Source organism: Alternaria rosae, assembly GCF_020736505.1.
Source record: "Alternaria rosae strain MPI-PUGE-AT-0040 chromosome Unknown BKA58scaffold_6, whole genome shotgun sequence".
Lineage (NCBI taxonomy): Eukaryota > Fungi > Ascomycota > Dothideomycetes > Pleosporales > Pleosporaceae > Alternaria > Alternaria rosae.
In genome coordinates this window covers 345,165-358,774 of record NW_025763575.1, presented here as the reverse complement: position 1 = coordinate 358,774, position 13,610 = coordinate 345,165, and the positions used below count along the sequence as shown (strand labels likewise).

Genomic DNA, 13,610 nt, shown 5'->3' with positions numbered 1-13,610 from the left:
CAACAGATGAAGCTTACGCAGGAATATCGGGCTCCACAACGTTCAGCCATGAGCTAGCAACCCCAGGAAATAGCCAGGGGCAGAGATACAGTCTCCGCTTCGGAAACATCACCAGTCCGAAGCCGACGAAATGTAGAGTACCATGGAGCTTGCTTACCTTTCTTAGGTATAGCGAATGAATCGAAATAGAGAAGCCTCACTACTCAAACGAGTTAGCTGTGCTGACCACTTACCTGATTGCGCTGTCTTTGCGAATACCCTATTCTGTAAATGCTTTTGGTAAGGTAGTACCTTGTATGCTCGCAGGTAATACACGGCTGAGCATGTACTGACAATCAGAGGACAACGGGCCTTCTGGTCGGATTCGGGCGCTGACGTCCCTCCATGGCTGGGATTTAGACTTCATAGATAGTTCTGAGGTCACCTGTACGCATAGGTACAGGAGAGCCAGTATATATGAGGAAGCAGCTCACCGGTTTCAAAGCATCATCAACAAACATCTCAGTTCCCAACCATCTCCACCACAATCGTTACCACCAGTATGCATTCTCAGTCCATTTCCCCTCGGATCGGGAAGAGCGCCATGCTCCTCCTCCTTTCCTCCTATCTTTCGAGTTACGCATACGCCTCAGCAGTCCCTGAATCGATCGACGTTGCTGTGATAGGTGCAGGACTCTCCGGGTTGACAGCAGCACGAGACCTTCTCCACGGCGGCAAATCCGTCATCGTGCTCGAAGCCAGAGATCGCGTAGGCGGCAAAGTCTACAACCACCCACTGAAGAATGGGGGCGTCACGGAAGTCGGCGCCGAGTTCGTGGGACCCACGCAGGACAAAGTGCTGGAGATGATTTCCGAGCTGGGACTGCAGACATTCGACACGTACAGCGAAGGGAAATCCATCTTGTGGAGGAACGGCACTCGGACGGCTTATACCCCTGATCCCGCACTTGGTGGTTCACCGCCAGTGGACATGGAGTCTCTTCCTCTGGTTGCCAGTGCACAGAAGCAATTGGACGACTGGGCAGCTGAAGTCAACACGAGTGCACCCTGGACGCACCCCAAGGCTAAGGAGCTCGACAGCATGACGTTCCAGCAGTACATCGATCAGGTAGCACCCCACGCGGACGCCGCCCTCGTCTTGACCACAGTCAGCAAGGCCATCTGGGCTGCGGAGCCACGCGAACTCTCTGTCCTATACGTCGTCGCATACATCGCAGCAGGCGGAAACGAGACAAACGTTGGAACAATTGCTCGTCTGATTGGCATCAAAGACGGAGCTCAAGAGAAGCGAGTCGTAGGCGGAACTGGTCTCATCCCAGAGCGTCTCGCCGAGAAGGTCGGACATGAACACATCGTTATGAACGCCGCGGTGTCAACCATCACCAAGACATCCAACGGCTACAAAGTAGTATCCCGGGCCGGAACTGTCCACGCAAAGCAAGTCGTCCTCGCCATGGCGCCTCCCCTCCTCCGTCAAATCACCTTCTCTCCCGCCCTTCCCAACGCCCGTCAACAGCTCAACCAAGCAATGAAGATGCCGTCCATCGGAAAAGGCATCCCCATCTACAGCACCCCATTCTGGCGCAAGACCGAAGGCCTAAGCGCCCAAGTCCTCTCCGACAACGGTTCCACTCGTGTAACCTTCGACTCCACACCCGAAGACACGAAATTCGGCGCCCTCCTCGGATTCATCCTCGGCGACGAAATGCGCGCACTCGACGCCCTCACCCCGGCCCAGTGCGAAGAGAAGCTCCTGTCAGACTACGTGAGGTATTTCGGCGAGGAAGCAAAGACGAACACGGAGTTTGTGTTGCAGCGTTGGGATTTGGAGGAGTGGTCCAGAGGCGGGCCTGTGGCGGTTGCTCCGCCCAACGTGCTCACAAAGTATGGTCAAGCGCTGACGATGAGGGCCGAGGGGTTGCATTTCGCGGGCACGGAGACGAGTCCGTATTGGACTGGATACATGGACGGAGCTATCCGGAGTGGAGAGCGTGTTGCTAAGGAGATTATGGGAATCGGGTGCTGAGACTTGTGAGGATCGGGGTAGTAGTCATGGTGGTGGGAGTGCGTAGTGGAGGGGTTACATCGCAATCTTGCTGTTCAAATCTGTAATTAGAAAGCCTACTTCTGTCTCCTGATTATCTCTAGCAAGGAAAATGGGATGCTCTTTTCAGCAAGACGAGGTCGTGTCATATTTTGAGTCGCCGGAAAGCAGGAGTCTAGGTCCTAGTTCCCAGCGCCATATCCGGGGAAGGTGTTCGTGATCGACAGGCCCGCGCGGAATATACTTTCAGTAGCTGGGTTGCTAACCTGCGAATTGCTTACTTTGACGCCAGATCGACATGTCACGGTGAGCCTCGGCTCCACCGTATACCATGAGCTTTGCGTATAATAAGAAGCTGTAGTATGTGGTATTTGCTTCTTATCTCCACAGCATCGTTCTGACTCGCGTCTTGCTCTTGCCATCTCATATCCGCTTCAGATCATTGATTCGATCGCAAGATACTCACCGACATCATGCACTTCTCACTTCCCCTCCTTCTCCTCCCCGCCATCGCGTTCTGCGCGCCAGTTGCGGAAATCTTGCCCACGGCGCAGGATGTGATTCAGTCGGTAGTCTTCATCCACAGTGCTGTTCTCGAGCTCGATCAGAAAGTACAAGCCTTCCAGGGCGGTTCTTTCGAGACTGCCTTTGTTGAAGGCAAAGAAGTGCTCGCTGGCGTAGCGAAGATCCATGAAGTAAACCGCGAAGGGTTCCGACGAGCCACCCTGGCTCTACCACCTTTTACTATCAAAGAGACTACCGATCTGATCAACACCGTCGTAGCGACTGGTGAGTTATCACGGTCCTCCCGGCACGGACAGAATGCTAACACTCGCTGTGAATAGTCAACGTCAGCATCCCGAATGCGACCAAGCATCTCCAAGAGAAAGAGCCCGTGTTCAAGGCAAATGGCTTCTCAGCCATTGTTATCGCCAGTCTGGCGCTGTTGGAGTTCGACCACGATACGTTCAGTGCGGCGGCAGCGAAGAACTTCAACCTCGCTACCCCGAAGCCGAAGTTGGACGAGGGCATCGCGGCGGCAGCGAACATCCACAAGGTTATTCAGGATACCATTGTGTTCTACACTGTAAACGCGGTCGTGTAAGGGGGAGGACTGTATCTCAGGTGGTGTACAGCGGTGTAATGTCCGTTCATGATAGGTGCCACGCATGTGCATTTGGTAGGAAGTCGCGTCCGTATCAATACAAACACGTGCCCTATGTACGCGCCTGCACCTGCACATGCGAGAAAAGTAATCATGCCACCGATGACGTATCAAGATGATCGACCGCCAACCTTGGAACCTTGTTTCTCCTCCACGCCTCCACAGTCTAGATGCCGCTAGCTCTCCCGTAGCGCTCCATGCCATCATCCATTGTCAGCCTCAGCCCCAACTTTGCGGCTTCTTTGATCTCCAGACTTCCCTGTTGCACATCACTCTCGTCGTGACTGCGATAGTAACAACACCACCACTCTACACCCACTCCACGACAACCCCCCATCTAAATCCCCCACGATGGGTATCTGCGGCAGCAAAGAAAAAAACTCGGGCGAGTCTACCGAAATGGCACGACCCTCACAGTCCCAAAACGCAGCCTCAATCGCACAAACCCAACAAAACATCCCCGTTGCCAACGAAGGGCCCACAGTAAAACCGCGCCGCTCTCCCGACAACCCCATCGTATACTTCGACATTGCAATCGGCGGCAAGCCAGCCGGCCGTGTGCAAATGGAACTCTTCCTCGACGTTGTCCCCGCGACATCAGAGAACTTCCGCCAGTTCTGCACGGGCGAGGCGAAGCGCGGCGGCGGATACAAGGGCAGCACTTTCCACCGCGTGATTCCCAACTTCATGATTCAGGGAGGCGATTTCATAAATGGCGATGGCACGGGGAGTGCGAGTATCTTTGGCGGGGACTCGTTTGACGATGAGAATTTTGAGTTGAGGCATACGCATCCTGGGCTGCTGAGTATGGCGAACTCTGGGTACGTGAACTTTTGTGTGGGATGAGAGGGGGTTTTGCTAACCATTGGACAGGCCCAACACGAACGGATCGCAGTTCTTTATTCTGACTGCTGCGACACCGCATCTTGATCGCAAGCATGTCGTTTTCGGTGAGGTGCTGGATGGTATGGATGTTATAAGGAAGATCGAGGCGACGAGGACTGGACCGGGTGATAAGCCGTTGAGCGATGTCGTTATCGCTGGATCGGGACAGCTGTCGGGCGCAAAGCCATTGGCCTAGGAGGTAATGAGTGTGTGGAGGTAATAAAAGCAGATCGATTCGCGGTACATAGGTTTCCAGGTCATGGCACGGTAATGATAATGTAATACATCTTTGGAACACAATGATTCATCTGGAACTCTACATTGCCTCAAAATGTTATTGTTGTTCGTTCTCATACTAATGTAGACTGCAGCGCACCTGTTCATTTTCTTCCTTGTACAAGACACTCATGCTATTGTACCAACTCGCCAAACTCCGCCATCTGGATCCGCATAGCTTCCTCCTCCCAGAACTCCGCCAGCTGCTCAGCCCCCCTCCTACCACCCCACTGTTGCTCGCCATTGGCCATATCGCCTTCGACTCCGTCCATGAGGCGCTGAAAGCAGCTCTTAAACTTGGGATCGTTGAAGTGGTGATACGGGTGGTCTGGATTGAGCCATGCTGAACAGATATAGCAGAAATGTGTTTGGCACTGCGCACAGGTCTGCAGGTTGGGAAAACAAAGTCAGTATATGTCTCATATGCATTTTCATGAGGTCAAAACTTACCATATGATTGCAGCCGTAACCTTTCTGGCAGGGTACAGAGCAGTACGGGCATGGTGTCGTGTTCTTCATGATGAAGTTGAGCGATGCTTGGTCGTCCTCGGTGAGCTCTGTGACATTACGTGGCTCGCAGCGTACGAAGTCTCCGTGCCACGACGCCAGACAGATGACACAGAAAGCGAGGTTACAGTCTTCGCAGACTTGCAACCGCTCCATACCGCGTACGCCAACGCCACGCATTTCCGGACCGGGTTCTTTCTTGGCCTCCGGTTGGGGACTTGAGCCTTGATCGTCTGCTTCAGAGTCTGAATCGTCGATCTGAGTGACGTCTGTGATCTTGGGGTATTTGTCTGACCGCATAGCGCCTTGACACCATTTCCGCGGGCAGTATACGATATTGGGGTCGGATTCGATCTTCTTCTTCCGCTTGATGTTCGCGTATCGCTCAACCTGGTCGCGGGATATAGGAATTTGTAACAGCTCCTTGGGTGAAAGTAGCCGGTCCTTCTTCTTCCCACTACTACCACACTCGGTAGACATGCATTTGACGTTGTTGACGTTTCCCTCTGCTATACAGCTGTCGTAGTAGTCTTGAAGGCAGTTGATGCAAAAGACATGGCTACAGCGGGCCATGCGATAACAGGCAGATCCCTTCTTTGGCTCGAGACAGACTCCACAATCGAATGTGTCTTTGTCAAACAGCTCCTTCTTCATCCGCCGGCTGTAGTCGACCAACTGCTTCTGCATGGACGAGGGAAGCGTGAGGTCTTCCAAGCCAAAGGCATTCTCCGCCTGTTCTTGGAGAGAGCTGATATACGCGAAGAGTATAGAACCTCCACCATATTCCTCCCAGAGCGTCTTTGCCTCGGTTGTCAGTCGGGCCTGCAGATCATCGCGGATCCATGAAGGCGAAGTAGACAGCCGAACTACAGGCGGTAGATGTTCGGGGTATTCGGTAGGCAGTGTAATTTCGAGACCCAGCGGAGGTAGGTATGGGAGTCGTTCGACGTCTTGCTGTGGCTCAAAGGTGATTGGCAGAGGCTTGGCGGGTGCGACGAGCAGTTCGAGAGAGGCCGAGTACGGATCGCTATCGTTGATGACCAACTCCGGGTAGATGGACTGCAGCGTGCTGAGCTCTTCGGCGCGCTCGTCTTCCAGGTTGAACTCGGTCATGGCAGCAAGATCTCAGAGGACCGCTTGTCGATCGGCGAGCGGGTTGTATATGAGTGGCGGCGGCGGAGGGCGGAGATAAGTCGAATGCGGTCGCAAGAAAGTGTGAAAAGGGCGTGGCGACTCTCTTCTATCGATAGCGCATAAAGGCAAAAGACCCCTTGAAGAGGCCCATGGTGAGTCAGGCGCTGGCTGCAATCACTGCGATTCCATCGAGGCTTTCAAGAGCCAGGCCGTTGCAGCGGATACGAGAATGTATGTAGCACAACCCCATCACCGAGGTATCTCGCGTGCGTCACGCCAAGGCCGACAGGGTACCGCCGGAAATGTGCCGTCATGGGCACGGCAGGTGCACCCTTCACTCTTGACACGCTTCACCTCCCACGTGAAGTTGCTATGGAGGCCCCTCCGCTTGCGTCGCTGTCGCTGACGCACGTCCATTATGTTGGTCTCATCTACTGACAGCCAGAGCTGCTGCTAATCCGCCCAGAATCCTGCCGACCGCGTCTCCTACCTCTGCGCATGGCTTGCGCTTGTGCCCCAAGGACTCTGCGTCGTCTATGCGACGCTGATATGGTCAAATCGCGAGATTGAGATATTCCTCATGTTCGCGGGCCAAATGGCGTGTGAAGCGCTCAACTGGGTCCTGAAGAGATACATCAAGGAAGAGCGGCCGCGGGGTAAAGTTGGCAAAGTATATCATGTGAATGTAGTACTGATGATTAAACAGAGATGCATGGAAAGGGCTATGGAATGCCCTCCTCGCATGCCCAGTTCGTCTCCTTCTTCTCCGTCACCCTAGGCCTGTTTCTCCTCTTTCGGCATGTTCCACACCCGACCGAAACCCACACCCCTTTCTCTTTCGGCGGTCGCATCCTCCTCTCACTTCTAGCATTAGTTTGTGCAGGAGCAGTAGCTGCAAGCAGGATATACTTGAGCTACCATACACCAAAGCAAGTTGTGGTCGGATGTGCCGCCGGAGCCCTCTTCGCTCTAGCTTGGTTCGGCTTCACAACCTTCCTGCGGAAGGCCGGTTGGATAAATTGGGCTCTCGAGACCTGGGTCTTGAGGTCGTTGCGCGTGCGAGATCTCGTAGTACAAGAAGATCTCGTTGATTCTGGCTGGGCACGCTGGGAAGACCGAAGGAAACGGCAGATCTTTCAAGTCCAGGGTAAGAAAAGCAGGTGAGCTCTGAAATCTCTGTATATATTTCTACGGTACTGCGCTGTCATACTCGTGTCGGCTTGTCAATACTCAAATAGATGTGTAGCGCGCACAAAACAAGATTGAGGACTAGGCCAACTTTCAAGCCTCTCGACATTCTTAGCTCCCGTGCGCCGTCGAGAACACCAGAGCTTCGTTCCGCGGAGTCACTTTCATGCGTCCCCCATCTCAGCCTCCAGACAAGCATGTCCCTAGTACCAATCATAGATAATCGTCATGACATTTGTAACAGCCACCAACGTCAGCTTGGTGGTGGCTTCAGCCGTGTGCAACGGCATGTTCTTGCTCTTCAAACACCTCGAAACCTATCATTCTCCGTGCTGCCTCAACAAGATACACATCTCCAGTCAGCTGTGGCTGAAGTTCGCCGTTCACAAGCGATGATCCCCATATTTAGTGGTTCAGACTATATGTGGACCCTTGACGCGCATCTTCCGTCACAATCGTAATCGTCATGCTTCCGTCGCTATGCCGTTGGCTATGACAAACCCGTCAACCGGTGGTATTGACCGCTATGGTATAACGGCGACCGTTAATTACTTTTAGGCCGTCTTTTAGTTTGGGTTTCTCCAGCTTGGGCGTTCGTCTAGTATCTGCTGTCCCTCATCACTGTCTTGCATACTCTATTTTGCATATATTCCTGTCGATATACTATTCCCCTTCACTTCTAATTTCTAGTCAAACATCATCCTCCGAAAATGCCACGCATGAACACCTACCGCGAGCCCAAACCCCCACCACACCGTTCCCGAAGCCGCCAGGGCCGCCAGAGCCAAAGCGAAGCCAGCAGTCCTCTTCCACGCAATGAATCGGATTACGACGTGCCCGCTCCCGAACCCAAGAAACACCTCAGCCGTTTAGAAGGGCACCTCGTTGCAGCGAGTGGAGAGTTTGTCGGCACATTCATGTTTCTCTACTTTGCTTTTGCCGGTCAGCTCATGATCATCAACCAAGCAAGTGACCGGTCGATTCTGAATGGGTTTGCAAGCAGTCAGCAGAATATTTTCGTTGCCTTGGTGTATGGGTTCAGTTTGTTGGTCAATGTTTGGGCGTTCTTTCGGATTAGTGGGGGGTTGTTCAATCCAGCGGTATGTACCCTCCTAACGCCCTGGAGTCTACATTGTCACCAGATCCTCCAATTTGCTTGTCTTATCATAATGTAGTCTGCAAGACCTGTTCAATCTCTACCTTGTAGAGGTGCGCCGATACTGACATACCCCAGGTAACCGTCGGCATGGTAGTTGCTGGTCAACTCCCCTTCATCCGATCCCTCTTTCTCGTTCCCGCCCAGCTACTCGCGTGCATGTGCGCAGGTGGAGTCGTCCAAGCCATGTTTCCTGGAGATATTAGTGCTGTCAACACTTCGCTGTCCCAGGACACGTCTATCGCCCAGGGAGTTTTCATCGAGATGTTCATGACCGCCGAGCTCGTCTTCGTCGTGCTTATGCTGGCTGCAGAGAAGAGCAAATCAACATTCATCGCTCCTATAGGCATCGGACTGGCGCTGTTTGTGGCCATGATGGGTGGTACGTCAACTTTCACTCTCAAAAAGAGCAAAGTTTTGGTTTTTGACACTGACAATGTATAGGTGTATACTTCACCGGCGGTTCACTGAACCCTGCGCGTAGCTTCGGCCCAGCTGTCGCTTCAGCGTCGTTCGTCGGATATCACTGGATCTACTGGGTTGGTCCTATACTCGGTGCACTACTTGCTTCGGCATACTATCGCTTCGTTAAGCACTTCGATTACGAGCAGGCGAACCCGGGGCAGGATTCTGCGGGTGGTCACTTCTCTGCTTGAGTGACCTGGAAGTCTTTACGCAATACATGGCCGCCAAACAAGCAAAGTTGGATCAGTCTCCTGGTATACAAATGCTGTTTGGGCAGAGTGATTTGGGTAGTCTCTCAGGGATGTGGAAAACTTCGGGAATTTGAATGTACAGCGTGGAGTTATGGGAGTGTTTTGTGGGTATTGGCCTACCACCATACATATCAGAGCAGGCGTTCTTACCCAGCGAAGCAATTGTTCGCGTTCAGATCTCGGACCGTGTCAGTTTTCCGCGCGATAAGGTAGTTAGAAATACCAATGTCGAGAATTGCACACGTTTCCATTACGCAAGCCGTTGTGTATATGCTTTGTACCTGAATGACTTGAGGAGCGAGGTTTAGAGCTCTTTTTCAAAAGTTTCTGTAACAGACATGGCGGTACGAAGATTTCAGCGCCCAAGTGGTTGCTCTTTGGTACCCCACTGCACTGTATGCAAGGACCGCACAAGCCGTCATCACTGCTCAAGTCAGTTGCGTCTGCCTGGAACCTCCCGGACCTTCATGACCCCGTGTGAGTGAATTACCTACTACGTGGGTGCTTGTGGGATGCGCGTGGAGCTGCGACAGATGATACCGCACGGCATGTATAGCGCAGTCAGCGGAGCGTCGCTGTCGAAGCTCTACCTGTGCACTGCATCAGGTAGAGAGCGTCTCCTAGCTGACGCTGGATCCGACTTACCAGGGTAGCTGCAGACGCCCTACCGGTTTTCATTTCGTGGCTGTGCTCCGCCAAAATCATGTCAGCGTATCTGTACAATTCTATAGCTGTTTTATCAAAGGCATTCTCATCAATTCTTGCTATTACAACGATTGAGAAATTGATTATTGAAGATCAAAAGATAGACTATTAATAAGACCCGCTTAAGCGGCCTTCCCGGTGGCTCTGGAGTCAGAAGCCCACGACGTTCTGTGGTTCGTAGAATGTACTCTAGACATTGAGACGCCACACCGCACGTTCACCGATTCCGTTAAACCTGAGTGTCCGAATGCGCCAAGATCGGAATGGGAACCCATTGGTGCCTTATGCTGACTTTGTGGTGAAGATAGAAGTGTTAGGTTTGACCGCTAGCTGCCATTGTGGGGTTGACAGCCGTGCAAGAGATATGAAAATGGTTCCGATGAGCTGGTGGTTGCCGTTACGAGGATTTACCGTGGCTAACCAAATCAATTGGGCTAGGTGAACCTGGCTTCCTGCATTTAAGGCCGTGCGGTAACTCAAGCCCTTTGGCGAACTCGCTTGATTGGATTGATGTTGCGTTTCTACAGGGTGGCGTGCATGAAATCATATCCAATGCCCAGCGACATTTGCCTTCTCCTCCGGTGCGCAGTGACGTTTGCCTACACCCGCGTGGTAGGCGAACCGGCCTTGGGCCACAGGAGGAGAGTTGTTTAAAAGGTACGGTCGCCTCAACGAAGTTCTTGACTGCAAAAACAGAACAAACGCAAGACTGCAATGGACAATAAGTTTCCGGCACCTCAGCCTGGATCTATTTCATCCTATTTTACTTGCTACTCCACTTTCAACCCATCCAAGACTACTGCGATACATTACCCACTCTTCTCATCGCTTTTCGTGGAGAACAAATCCCACATATTCTCTTCGCATTCGGATTCACGAAAGATGGAACATCTCACAGACACGTCAAACCATATCACTATGTCTGTACGGAGGATCCATGCTGGACGTCTGAACAGGCTGTTGTTCGCGGTCATGTTCTTGATGCTAGTCATGCCCGCAAGCGCATTGGACGAACCCCAAGCCTTGTCCCCAAGCGCGGCCGCAGCCGCAGCCGGCTACTACTACCACCCTCGGTATCCGATTGGCTTCTTCATCAGCCTGCTCTTTTTCATTGGGCAGTCTTTCGCATCCTTCTCGAGTACCCTAGTGGGACCGGCTATGGGTATCACCAGCGTGTTGTGGCTCATGTTGCGCAACGACAGTGCCATCAGTCCAAGAGCGTCTTGGATGTGAGTAAACCCTGCTTTCTCAATTTCGCAGGATCTATGCCGTCGCACATATGCTCACTAAACCCAGGGTCTTCGGGATATGGTCCTGGTTGACAGCGATGTACTTCCTCGTCCAATGCCAACGGGTGTCAAATCATCGTTTGTAAGTAGTCACCGTCGCCCTATTGGATGCTTAGTCTGACCGTGCGTAGATATATTCTTGTAACGATCGCCATAGCCAGTACTTGCATGGGTCTTGTTGCGATGGCCCAGAAGTCGTCGTTGCAAGGCGGCCTAGTGACAGCGATACCAACTTGTACTTCCTTTGCCGCATACGTCGTAGCTTATTGCTTCCCAGACGGACGTAGACGAGAGCCAGACGCAGGCGAGAGGATTACGATGGTATAGCGGCGGACGGTAGTCTCTTAGGTGACCAAAGGGCAAGCGAGATGGACACCTAGAAAAGAGTTGGGTTTTCCGCATCATAGGGCTGGTCGAGCTGAGTATTCACATGCACCGCATCGATCTCTATGCTTCCCGAAGTAGAGACGCAGGGCAACTGCTTGTAACTCCCCTGTCTGTGCTTTTTTTCATCTTAAACGGAGGCGCGATTCTTCTGCATTAGAAAGCAACCCCTTCATCTCTTCCCTTTCCGTAATTCATCATCGTCAGGCATCCGACAATTAGGCTGTCGTCGGAGAGGAAACTCAGTGTACTTGGTATCAGTGAAGTAGCTCATGTCAAACTGCGGATCCAATCGCTGCTTCTCAGTAACCTCTACAACTCTTTCCTCTGCATCTTTCGTATTGGTGTGTGCGCTTCGAAAGAGACGATCCGCATCGTCGCGTGGTGAAGATGGCGGCGCAAGTTTGCCGAGCCAGGACGTCCCACGGCCGCGCCAGCAGAGGACGGATCGGGCATTGCCTTGTCCAACAACTTCGAACCCATCTTCGGTCGCATTGTCTCCAGTCGCATCGGGCTGTTCCCGCCATATCTCAACGCCATCGAATATGTCTAGGTTTCGTGCGCGTTGCGCTACGCGAAGCGCTTGCTCCATATCTGCGACCTCGAATAGGACGACTTTGGCTTCTACGTCTCTGGCGATCTGGAGCAGGCGCGGATAGAAGCGATCGCCTTGCTCTTTGTCTGTCTGCTTGATCCTCTCCGGAGGCACCAGCGCAAGCTTTGGCTCGAAACCGCGTACCGAGCGCGTTGTTGTGTGCCAAAAGGCAGCTGGCGAGATGTACGGTGGATTTGAAATGAGAATGTCCCAGAAGGATGGTTGTCCTGCCCAATTGAGCGCAGCCGTCAGCGACAAGACGCCTTCAGTCTGTTCGTCAAAGGGATTGATCAAGACGTCCGCTTGTATGAAGTCCAATTTCCCAGTGTCTTGGAGTTGTCGCGTCTTGCGTAGTTTCTGGAGGTTGTATCTCGCAAGATCAAGGGCCTTATTGGAGATGTCGACACCAAGAAGACGCAGGTCTATTTTGTTTGGGGCGGAGGACATTTCGTGGTGGAAGAGGAGGGGTATGCAGCCGGTGCCCGTGCAGAGGTCGAGTACGCGTACTTCGGAGGGGAGTTCTTTCGCATGTCGTAGGAGACTGGCCAGATGTGTGATTGAAGCGGCTGTATCTGCTCTGTTCGTGTCATTAGCCATGAGCCGGAGAGAAGCCACAGTTCTACATACCTCGGGATTAAGACACCAGGTCTACATCGTATCTCCAAGTCGCCAAAGTACTCTGTGCCTAGCAGATACTGCAATGGCTTCCCGGCGGCTCTATCTTTAACCAATTGTTGCAGTAAGGAAGCCTTAGCTATTGTGTCTCCTTTGGTGCGACGCGCTTTCGCGACTTTCTCGACGTGTTCGCGGAGCCATCGCAACTCGTTCTGGGCGGCTTGCAGCTCGCGACAAGGTCCAAGAAGAGCAGGCAGGTAGGGATCGATTGCGCGTGCCTTACGGGTGAGCGACGTTGGTATCCGTGGCATGTTGAAGGTGACGCGGTGGGGTGGAGTTGCGCTCGCCTCACTAGCGTCGGCTTCATGTCGTCTGGCAGCTGCAACATTGCGGCGTTTTGTCCGAAGCTTCGGTAGGGAAATGACATATCTTGATGCCTCCCACGATATCAACGGAGATCTACGATTTCATCACAATACGTCATAATCTTGTTGGTGCATTGGTAGAAAGTAGAGTACATTGGCAGCACGTGCTGTGTTCAGTAAACCTTATAATACACACGGCTCCTGCCTCATTACTTTTGTCCGCAGCTTACAAGCAAGCCTGTCTGCGCGTTAGACTCAGCCTTTCGGATACAATCATGACTACGTCTACATTCAAAGCAACACTGGAATCTGTACATGGTATCCAACATGCCGTATAGCTAAGCTTTAATTTCCCCGCCCGACGGCCGTTCTGACCCACTATCCCCAATCACGCCCGTACCCCATACTTTCCTAGTTCACAATGATCCAATTGCTCTGCATAGCGCGCATTACTAACGCAGTTGTATCCACCTGCTTAACGGTACAGTGATACCGAGTTTCATCATGAACAGTCGTGGTTTCTTGGCCCAGCCACACGCGGATGAATATTTCCAGGCCTCTCCAGGGCTCAATAGCAAACGAAGAG

At 52.6% G+C, this 13,610-nt stretch overlaps 8 protein-coding genes across 8 annotated transcripts; 6 read left to right on the top strand and 2 right to left on the bottom strand.

Moving 5' to 3' along the window:
• The first annotated feature begins 335 nt into the window (after positions 1 to 335).
• On the top strand, positions 336 to 2,296 carry BKA58DRAFT_187728 (uncharacterized protein). Its single transcript, XM_046165527.1, has one exon. The coding sequence runs from the start codon at positions 542 to 544 to the stop codon at positions 2,024 to 2,026; it is 1,485 nt and encodes a 494-aa protein (XP_046023952.1). The 5' UTR covers positions 336 to 541; the 3' UTR covers positions 2,027 to 2,296.
• A 1-nt stretch (position 2,297) lies between these two features.
• On the top strand, positions 2,298 to 3,355 carry BKA58DRAFT_187729 (hydrophobic surface binding protein A-domain-containing protein). Its single transcript, XM_046165528.1, has 2 exons — positions 2,298 to 2,833; positions 2,890 to 3,355. Exons 1-2 carry the CDS (start codon positions 2,518 to 2,520, stop codon positions 3,147 to 3,149), a joined length of 576 nt encoding a protein of 191 aa, XP_046023951.1. The 5' UTR covers positions 2,298 to 2,517; the 3' UTR covers positions 3,150 to 3,355.
• On the top strand, positions 3,356 to 4,476 carry BKA58DRAFT_187812 (peptidyl-prolyl cis-trans isomerase H). The gene is made up of 2 exons (XM_046165531.1): positions 3,356 to 4,030; positions 4,083 to 4,476. Exons 1-2 carry the CDS (start codon positions 3,561 to 3,563, stop codon positions 4,288 to 4,290), a joined length of 678 nt encoding a protein of 225 aa, XP_046023950.1. The 5' UTR covers positions 3,356 to 3,560; the 3' UTR covers positions 4,291 to 4,476.
• BKA58DRAFT_187718 (RING finger protein-like protein) lies at positions 4,280 to 6,115 on the bottom strand. Its single transcript, XM_046165525.1, has 2 exons — positions 4,821 to 6,115; positions 4,280 to 4,756 (listed from the first exon to the last, which is right to left on the bottom strand). Exons 1-2 carry the CDS (start codon positions 5,988 to 5,990, stop codon positions 4,505 to 4,507), a joined length of 1,422 nt encoding a protein of 473 aa, XP_046023949.1. The 5' UTR covers positions 5,991 to 6,115; the 3' UTR covers positions 4,280 to 4,504.
• Positions 6,116 to 6,157: 42 nt separating this feature from the next.
• Positions 6,158 to 7,195, top strand: BKA58DRAFT_187732 (DOLPP1 protein). Its single transcript, XM_046165529.1, has 3 exons — positions 6,158 to 6,431; positions 6,478 to 6,667; positions 6,718 to 7,195. The coding sequence occupies exons 1-3, from the start codon at positions 6,324 to 6,326 to the stop codon at positions 7,173 to 7,175; spliced, it is 756 nt and encodes a 251-aa protein (XP_046023948.1). The 5' UTR covers positions 6,158 to 6,323; the 3' UTR covers positions 7,176 to 7,195.
• A 484-nt stretch (positions 7,196 to 7,679) lies between these two features.
• On the top strand, positions 7,680 to 9,258 carry BKA58DRAFT_421420 (aquaporin-like protein; the record flags this gene model as incomplete). The annotated part of the gene is made up of 4 exons (XM_046172780.1): positions 7,680 to 7,728; positions 7,890 to 8,299; positions 8,434 to 8,737; positions 8,800 to 9,258. The coding sequence occupies 4 exons, from the start codon at positions 7,680 to 7,682 to the stop codon at positions 9,009 to 9,011; spliced, it is 975 nt and encodes a 324-aa protein (XP_046023947.1). The 3' UTR covers positions 9,012 to 9,258.
• Positions 9,259 to 10,694: 1,436 nt separating this feature from the next.
• Positions 10,695 to 11,392, top strand: BKA58DRAFT_440510 (uncharacterized protein; the record flags this gene model as incomplete). The annotated part of the gene is made up of 3 exons (XM_046173756.1): positions 10,695 to 11,005; positions 11,073 to 11,147; positions 11,197 to 11,392. 3 exons carry the CDS (start codon positions 10,695 to 10,697, stop codon positions 11,390 to 11,392), a joined length of 582 nt encoding a protein of 193 aa, XP_046023946.1.
• Positions 11,125 to 12,983, bottom strand: BKA58DRAFT_386201 (S-adenosyl-L-methionine-dependent methyltransferase). Its single transcript, XM_046170439.1, has 3 exons — positions 12,674 to 12,983; positions 11,197 to 12,623; positions 11,125 to 11,147 (listed from the first exon to the last, which is right to left on the bottom strand). Exons 1-2 carry the CDS (start codon positions 12,968 to 12,970, stop codon positions 11,622 to 11,624), a joined length of 1,299 nt encoding a protein of 432 aa, XP_046023945.1. The 5' UTR covers positions 12,971 to 12,983; the 3' UTR covers positions 11,125 to 11,147; positions 11,197 to 11,621.
• Positions 12,984 to 13,610: the final 627 nt, after the last annotated feature.